This window comes from Lemur catta, chromosome 8 (assembly GCF_020740605.2).
Source record: "Lemur catta isolate mLemCat1 chromosome 8, mLemCat1.pri, whole genome shotgun sequence".
NCBI classification, from domain to species: Eukaryota; Metazoa; Chordata; class Mammalia; order Primates; family Lemuridae; genus Lemur; species Lemur catta.
In genome coordinates this window covers 13,029,868-13,038,940 of record NC_059135.1, presented here as the reverse complement: position 1 = coordinate 13,038,940, position 9,073 = coordinate 13,029,868, and the positions used below count along the sequence as shown (strand labels likewise).

At 42.4% G+C, this 9,073-nt stretch overlaps 1 protein-coding gene across 1 annotated transcript in view; it reads right to left on the bottom strand.

Moving 5' to 3' along the window:
* Positions 1–2,697: 2,697 nt before the first annotated feature.
* WDFY1 (WD repeat and FYVE domain containing 1) overlaps positions 2,698–9,073 on the bottom strand; it is a 50,474-nt gene continuing 44,098 nt past the window's right edge. Inside the window, exons 10-12 of the mRNA XM_045558825.1 lie at positions 8,199–8,329; positions 7,091–7,199; positions 2,698–6,083 (exon numbers count right to left, since the gene is read on the bottom strand). Coding sequence (XP_045414781.1) covers positions 6,024–6,083; positions 7,091–7,199; positions 8,199–8,329 — 300 coding nt within the window. The 3' untranslated portion in view covers positions 2,698–6,023. The remainder of the gene's footprint in view (positions 6,084–7,090; positions 7,200–8,198; positions 8,330–9,073) is intronic.

The following is a 9,073-nucleotide window of genomic DNA, read 5'->3' as shown; positions in this document are numbered from 1 at the left end:
AAAGTCTGCTCTACAAAAATAATTTTTTTTTTTAATTAGCCAGGCATGGTGGTACGCATCTGTAGTCCTAGCTACTCAGGGGACTAAGGCAGGAGGATCTCTTGAGCCCAGGAGTTTGAGGCTTCAGTGAGCTAAAATTGGGCCCCTGCACTCTAGCCTGGGTGACAGAGCAAGACCCTGTCTCCAAAATAAAAAAATTTAAAAAATCATTAGCTTGATTTTACAATACCCCTACATTCTTTGCTGTGCATTAATGTTTTCATCTATTTCAAACAAAAATTTACTTTCCAGAAGAAATTAGCTTTCTAGAAAGTAATTTGAAAATAGGAGAGTATCATAAAACACCAGTTAATAACCACTGCTCTTTATAGCTTATATAGGAAATAAATAATTGGCTTATACTAAACCTGCATTATAAATGTCATGGTAGAAGCCCTCTATTAGTGCTACCACTGACTCCTGATTCTAGAAGGAAAAAAATGAATGGTGAACAGAGTTCTCATGCGGCTCTTGACCTTAGACTCCAGGGTAGGAGAAAATATGCTGACGTACAAAGCCACACTGCCGTTGCTAATGGTGTGAAGAAATTCCTGTTGCTTTATCTGTCTCTAGCATGTACAATTCGGGATCTAAAATTTCTTCAAACATGGAGTCAAGAAGGGGTACTAGAAAAGCAGCATGGGCTTTGACCTCAGAATTTCCAGTTTTCCACTGGAGAAACTGATATAATGTTCACTGTGAATTAACTGCAATTCCATAATTAAAGGCACTAAGATGTTACCTTTTTATTGCCTATTCAAAGAAACAAATTCAAGGGCTGGCAATTGTGTGAGATATTAGCAATAGGAGTAAAAAACTGACACAATATGCATATTCATTGATGTAGCAACTACCACTTTTGAAAATTTATCCTGGCCACAAGTGACAAAGGAGGCCGGTGGGTGCATGACGGTGGAGGGCAAGGTGGTCCCAGTGGAGGAAGCACGTGATCACCCACAGCTGTCACTCTGGAGCAGCGTGCCTTCCCCCAAGTGGTGCCACCCTTTGTAGTGTTTCATCCTATCTACATGTCGGGGAGCCAGGAGTTTGAGAAACCCAAGAGGAAGAATCCAGATGCCCATGAAAATGATGACAGTCCTTGTCTCTGAAAGGCCCTTCTCTGGGAGAAGAGTCTGCATTGTCACGTCTTGAAGACTCAGTAAACTTCATACAGGCTGTACTGTGATGACCTTACATTTTTGTGAGCAGAATGCTTAGTGTGACTGCTAACATTCAAGTTCATGACGCCCCTTTCCTTAGGGTAAGTCCCACACAGTTCTGCTTCATCTGGCGTTTTGGCAAAGGAGCAGGGCTCACCCCTTGCTCTGTAATCTACAAACTGCAGATGCTCCTGCGGCCAATCACTCCTGGGGGGCATGGGCTGGGGGCAGCTGGTTTTCGGCCCTCTGTTCTCATAATAACAATAAAGTCTAAACACACACGCATGCGCTCTCTCAATAAAGTCTAAAAACACACACACTCACTCTCTCTCCCTCCTCCCACCCCTGACACACACACCCCCTACCTCAGTGGACTAAAGCAATGAAGATCTATTTCTTGTTCACACGAAGTCCATTCAGTTCCAGGGCAGTTGTGTTCCGTGGGATGACTTGGCATCACACTTCTCATCAACACATGCTTCCAAGACTGCCAGGGAAGAAGCTGTCCTGGGAGAGAGCCTCTCACCAGCAGAGAAATACTTCTGCCCACATTCCATTCACTACAGCAAGTCAAGGCCTTCCCTAACCTGCAACAATTGGAGACAGGTGATCCCAGCATGTGCCTAGAGGACAGCAAGAGCGGATGTCTACTGCAGCCACGCTGCAATTAAAAACACTAATATGAAGCTCTGGTTTTTGACATGGGCAAACTATCCATCATATATCAAGTGGAAAAAAAGTACGGTCCCATTTTAAAAATATATCTGTATGTGTGTGATACAAGGGGATAGAGGCATTTAAAAAATCATTGGAAAAGTACACAGTGTTTTAATAGTGTTCTCTCTGGGTGGGGTAGGATTAGAGGGTCTTAAAAATATCTTGTTTTATATTTGCTAGTTGTATCTTTTTCTTTTCTTTTTTAATAATGAAAATATTATTTTGATGATGAGAGAAAAGTAAAGCTGAATCTATTTAGAAAAACAAAATACACTGCCTTTCTGGTTTCTAAATCGATCTCTTACGGGTTTAGTTGAGGAATCGGTTCTCCTGGGTCTGAACTGCCATGTGCGTACTCTCAAAACCGAGCTGCTGAGGTGGAGAAGCAGAGCACAGTCGAGGTGTAGCTCTGTCTCCCTGGCTCTGTCGTCAGACAGCCCAGATATCCTCAGCCAGGCTGACTGCTGATTCAAGCAGCCTTCAGAAACTTCAGTAGAGATACAAATACCCACCTCCCTTACACAAAACACTCATGACATGCCAGTACATTAAGGTGGGAGGTAGGGAAAAGGCCTGTGCTTTCAAGTCAGATAGACAGAGTCCTCTTGGTTTTCTCACCTGTAAAATGGGAGAAATAATGCCTTGCAGAAATGTTGCCAGGACTGAATGAGATAATATAGGTATAGCACCCAGCATACAGTAGGTGCTAAATAAATGTTTGCTACTATTATTGCCTTATGTCTATAACAAAGACAACAAAAGCTAAATTAAGCAAACATAGTAACAAGCAGGGAGTATTTTATTGTACGCGTATTCTCAAAAAAAAAAAACCCACAAAACAGAACCCACAAATAGGAGCAAAGAACAAAGTTTTCTAGCATGTCTGGGATACACATGGTACTGTATCTTATAGAAACATAGCTAGTACAAGAACAAAATGTACTAATTAACATTACCTTTTGCTTCCCCAGTCAAAAAAGGCTATAGAGAAAAACACTTTAAATTGTACTCTAATACAAATTTTTTGCACAGTCAAACTTCATACTCAAAGAGTTATTGTATTGTAAACTGCAGAAAATAGAGTAGGCATTCAATAATCTGCTCACAATTAACAATTAAGCAATAGACACTTGAATAAATATAGCATGTATTACTTATTTGTTAAGCCTCACATTTATAATGAGCAGATGGTTTATCATTATAGTAACTGGTTTCTTACATTTTAGGAGATACCAGATCCAGTAACAGAAGTAGAAAGTACTGTAATGAAAACTGATTTTAGAAAAATAACTCCTTGGGTCAGAGCTACTATGGTATTTATTACATATTTGAGTCAGTTTCAACAGCTTAAAAATGTAGATACTAACAAATTGAATTATTTGGTAGGACAACAAAGTGATATATTCTAGAGCAATACTTTTTGTTTATATTCTCTAGGTAGCAGGACCCAGCTAGGACATAGTAAACAGAGATTGACAATGTAATGAATAATTTGTTTCCACTATTGCTATAGGGCTATTGCTATCACTCGGACTAATAAAGAGCAATTTAAAAACATGTTTAAAATGAAGAATTGCCATTTCATTATCACATAATACTAGATCTAAATATAAGGATCTTCTCTAATATTTCATACTCCTAACCCCTGTATGTACAAATTAGCTTGCGTATTCAGCAATGGAAAGACCAGTAAACTGTTACTTAAAGAACTAATTTACATGACCCATTAAAGAGAAATGCAGTCAAAATAAGGCAATAACTATAAGCCTATCTGTACCTTGTGTGTCTAGTCAGGAAAATTCAGAAAATAATTTTTGCCCACCTCTATAAAAAAATATTACCCCATTTGCTACTTACATCATGACAGACAAGACAAGCCTGGCATGTGTGTCTTTAAACAGAAAAATGATCACAGGCCAGGGTGAAGAGCAAGCTATCTTGAAACAGTCTCCTTTCCTTTCCTAAGATACCTCACTCCAATTCTTCCTTAAATATAAATTTCCTCCTTGGTTTATATTAACTTAACCCCTTAGGAGGCACTATAACAACTTTATGTTGTCTATGGAACATAGGGTTTTCCATTAAGAATTTCTTAAAATAAAAAAGTGTGAAAGCTATGGAGTATTCTGAGCAGCTGTGATACTCTGTTCAATCTACCACAGATGTTAAAAAGTCACATTTTACAGAAGTTAGAAGAAAACAAAACCACAGTTCAGCACTTCTCCACAGGGCAAGGAATCACTCATGCTCTAGTTTCCTTTCAGGACTTAATAAAACCCTCAGGATAGCACCATTGTATGGGCTGAACCATTAACTGAACCAAAGTGAATACAGGAAGCTTACATTTAACATTGCGGTTGAAAAGTTGCCACCACTTAATTTTACCATACTATGAGTTAGCAATATAATAGCATCTAAGAAAGTTTACCTTTTTCAGGTGACGTAACACAAAAATTATGAAGAGCAACAAAACATTTCAGTCTTATTTCTGAAGATAAGTCAACTTTTCACGCAGATCATTCCAGAACACGATGTGCCTGACCTGCTTTCCTTTCCTTACTATCTGTGTCACACAGCTATTAAGACATCTTATTTTAATTGCTTGTCTTAAACTTCTTAGTCCCTCTAAGATGTTGTTATAAAACAGACTCAGTCCCTTCGTTTGATCATACAGAATGACTATGTTGTCTCAACATGATCCCAAAACAGGGAGGGGTGCAGTACTGAGATTTTAAAATCAATATCCATTAGTAAGACTAACAAAGATACTGTTGCTATTTTAATATTTGTTCTTTAAAAAAGTTGGCCCTTCTCCACTCAATTCCTTAGCCCTAAAGTAACAGATACATGTACTATCATTAAAAAAAAACACACATAAATACTGGAATATGAAAGGATCGGCCCCCATTCCCTATCTCTTTCTCATCCTAGTGTCGAAAAGCCTTAGAAATGCCATTACGAACAACAACTTTTGATAGTTGTTATGAAAGCAATTTGCAAGGTGAAAATGACAGCACAAGACCTGACTCTTACAGCTCTGGGTCACCAACTTCCTTCTCTGAAATATGAATAACACTAGCTACAACTGAAAGTCAATACAGTCAAAAAGCTATGGAGTACTTTTCTGAGGAGGATATTAACTGCCACAGCATGGCAGAGGCTCCTCTTGGAACTACAGACAGAATGCGTCAGTGAGGAGGGCGGGACTGCCCCAGGGAACAGACTGATCACCCCCATCACAACCAGGCTGCTCGCTGGGTTTTCCATTAGTCGCTTACTAACTGCAGTGAGAAAAAGTCAGGCGGCTTGCGTGACTTCCATGTTAACAGCACCATAAAAACATTGTGTCCCCAGAGCATGTTTGGGAGAAAAGGAAGAATGCGGACTGCCTTGGTTATTACAGAAAGTTCACAACTTACTTAAAAGCTGCTGCAAAGGTTCCCCCGCGGCACGCTGGGTGGGGAGGGAGACAACTGAAGTGAGCCGAATGCTAAGTGCAGATTATGGCACTACCGGAAAAGAACAGGTATCTTTAAGGAGGTTACCAGTAGCCAGGTGTGGAGGATATTCACAAACTGCCAGCACACGAGGAGCGATGTCTGGTTGCTCAAGTTCCCACTGCCGCCCCTCAAGAAAGGGAGAACAAGCCCCCCTTCCCCCCAACTCCTGCTCCACGGCAGAGCCCCAGGAGCTCTGGGAGGCCCCTGGTCCGAGTGAAGTGTGTCTGCACTTGGGACTGCTTTAATAAAGTTCTAAGCGTTAACGTTTCTGTTCAACTTTTTCCCCTCTAGAGCTCTCGCTTACTAGATTATTCTTTCCTTACACACCAGCTCACATTACACACGAGTTCATGAGGAAGTTTCGTTGCAGTAATTCCATTCCTCGGGGAGCCACTACGGATAGACCTTTTCCACATGAGTCCCCACAGGTAAGTTCCACAAATGCCCCAAGACACACTTTTACTATTTTTTTCTTTATAAAAATGTGATTTGTTTGGAAGTGGCTACTGTCCGTCCATGTACGAGACAGTGACCGCGGAGCTACGTGGGAAGGGCTTCATTTGGTGGAGTTGCTGTTCGTAGGTGCGGACATCGCCCGGCTCCCGGATCAGTGCGGAGAAAACCCGGTCGCCAGGCTGCAGCCCACCACAGGCGTCATGTCCCATATCTACAAGGGAATGAGAAACGCGGGAAAGGCAGCGCTGAGCACGTGGTCTCACAGCAAAAATCAACACTGGACAAACAAACTGCCGTTAAACTTGAAAAGGTGTCAACTTAATGAATTCTCTCGTTTTCTTCTTTCACTACAAAATCTCCTTAAGATTTATGTAGAGATAAAACAAAGTAGTTCATCAGAATGTGAAAAAAGCTTATAAATAGTATCTCGATGCATACAAATTACATCATAATAATGTTTTACTATAAATCTAATTTTTTTTTTTTTAATTTCAGCTCATCATGGAGGTACATAAGTTCAGGTCATATACATCGTCCATGTCCCGCCCATCCCCCCCGAGTCAGAGTCCCAAGCGCATCCATTCTCATTCTCCAGACACTGTACCTGGCATTCATCATGTAGTCATACCTCCATCCCCTCCCCCCCCACCTCCCCGGGTCTGCACCTTCAAGCATGACCATTCCCCAGAGGGTGTGCAACGCACTCATCATGTAGGCATGAAAAGCCCACTGGGAATATAAAATATTTCAGTTTCCCAACTCAAGAGGGATACTAAGTATAAAACACTCACTTTCAATTTCTGTGTTAGTGAGCCAGGGATTTAATTTAGCAGTGAGGAGGCCTTCTGCCCAGGATGAAAAGGCATGTTAGCAGGGGAAGGAATCCCTAGACACGGGTGGGCCAAGATCCAGGCCAGCCAGGGAGGAGAAACCCTGAGGCCATGTGGGCACCCACAGGGCTGCCAGGCCCTCCCCAGTTTACTCTGCCAGATTGACAGAGCAGACGGAAATGCCACTGGGATTGACTGCCACTGAGGATATGGAAACTCACAAGCAGGCATTTTGTCGCTCAGGGTTTCAGACTGGCAATTGGTTGCTTGTGGGAAGGAAAGACAAGCTTGCCAATCAGAAAGGGCTGGAAATGTCCCCAGCCCCTTTGCAGCACGATGATGGGGCAACCTGAACTGAGATGCTAACTGAAACAACTATGCAGCTTACCTTTACAACACGATCGGTCCCACAGGTCACCATCAGTCCCCTGGCAACGTCCATGGACATGTGGGAAATGTTATGTTTTCCTTCATGAAAGGTTGCTAGAGAAGTCCGACTAACAAAGGAGAGAGAGATCACTGGAAACTCACCTGACCACACCGTAGCTAAGGGGTAAGAGTTTTAGCCGTATACAAGAAGTAAATACTTAGAACCACAGGGTTAAAATTTGCTCCTAAAAATGTGGTTATGGTTTTGAAAACTAACCTTAAAATGAAAGGATGACAGGAAGCATGATAAACTGCAAGATTATTTTATAAAAGGTTTTATAAAGCTCCCAAAATAACTGAAGTTTATGTTTTTAACTGGAAAGGCTGAAACATTCCTAGACATAAAAACAAGAACCTTCAACAGGAGAGGAACTGCACTGAGTGAGATCACATGGCATAGGCGGATCATTCCCGGGACGGCTGCGGGACTCCCCGAAACCTCCCAGCCGTCCCCAGGAGCAGTGCCTCCTACGGCGTTGGCTCTCGCTCTGCCCTGAAGCCCAGCAGCCCCCACTCCCGTCACTAGTAGCAATAGCAGTGGTGACGCGTTAAAACTTCCCAACTTGTGCCTCTGCGAGGGTTTGACAGTCAACCACTTAAAAGATGATTCGAAGGGAAGGGGAAGAAACTGGTGGTTCTGTCCTAATGGATCTGTTTGAGTTGGGGCAGAACGTGGGGTATACAGACAGATGTGTCTTACACACAGAGAGTTAAGAACATACTGCTAGGTCAGGTTTTTGTGGACGAACAAACATTGGTCACTACAGTTTTTCCAGTCATTAAATTCCCATACATGCATGAGCAAAGCTCTGGGCACTGGATGTCCCTGTGGAGAGCCAGCTCAACCACTGCCATCTACACGCACGTGCGCTTGTCCCTGCACAGCACGCAGTGGGACTTGGGGGCTCAGAAACGCCCACTCATTTGCTGGACTGGCCTTAGCATTCCTCACCGTGTTCCGGAGCAATCTGCCCCGGCCAATGGAGCAGCCTGAGGTAAACACTGGCTGTCTTGAGTCACAAAGCTAGGGCAGAATCCTCTCTTTAGAAATGGTTTGAGACACTCACTCTTCGTCTTTGATGGAGTCATAGCAGGAATCACACACCCGGACTTGGAACTCGAAGCCCATCACTGGGTAACTCGAGCGCTTGCTGCTGCACTTCCCGCAGACAGCCTGGCCGCACTTCCTGCAGTGATGCTTCGGGGCGACCGGAGGAGGAAAACAGGATTTTAGCCTTTGTCTTAACACACATGGTTTCCCTTCAGAGTAGGGGAAAAGGAGTGGGGAAGACATGCCCTGAATTATAATCGCCCCAATTCAATGTATCAATTAACATGCAAAAGATAGACAATTATAACCCTACTCAAGGATTTCCAAACAGCTTTGCTTTATTGGTGAAATACTGCTTTTTATTCACTCATATTATCTGTCTACACTTTAACATTATTAAAACCAAATTCAAGACTTAGGAGCCTAACCACTACAGATTTGGGGAAGGGAAAATATCTATTCCTACATCATAGAAAGGTTTAAAAATAAGTTTTAAACATACTATGTCCTCATTAAGAAATTAATATCCATAATCATATGTTTTCCTATTTCTTTTTTTCTTTCCTTTTTTTTTTTTTTTTTTTAGAGACATGGTCTTGCTCTGACACCCAGACAGGACTGCAGTGGCACAATCATAATTCATTGCAGCCTCAAACTCCTGGGCTCAAGCATCCTCCCACCTCAGTCTCTCGAGTAGCTGGGACTACAGGTGCATGCCACCTCATTCAGCTAATTTTTAATTTTTTTTGCAGAGACAGGGTCTCACTATGCTGCCCAGGATGGTCTCAAACTCCTGGCCTCAAACGATCCTCCTGCCTTGGCCTCCCAAAGTCCTAGGATTACAAGTGTGACCACCACACCTGGCCATATGCTATTTCTTTTAATCTTTCA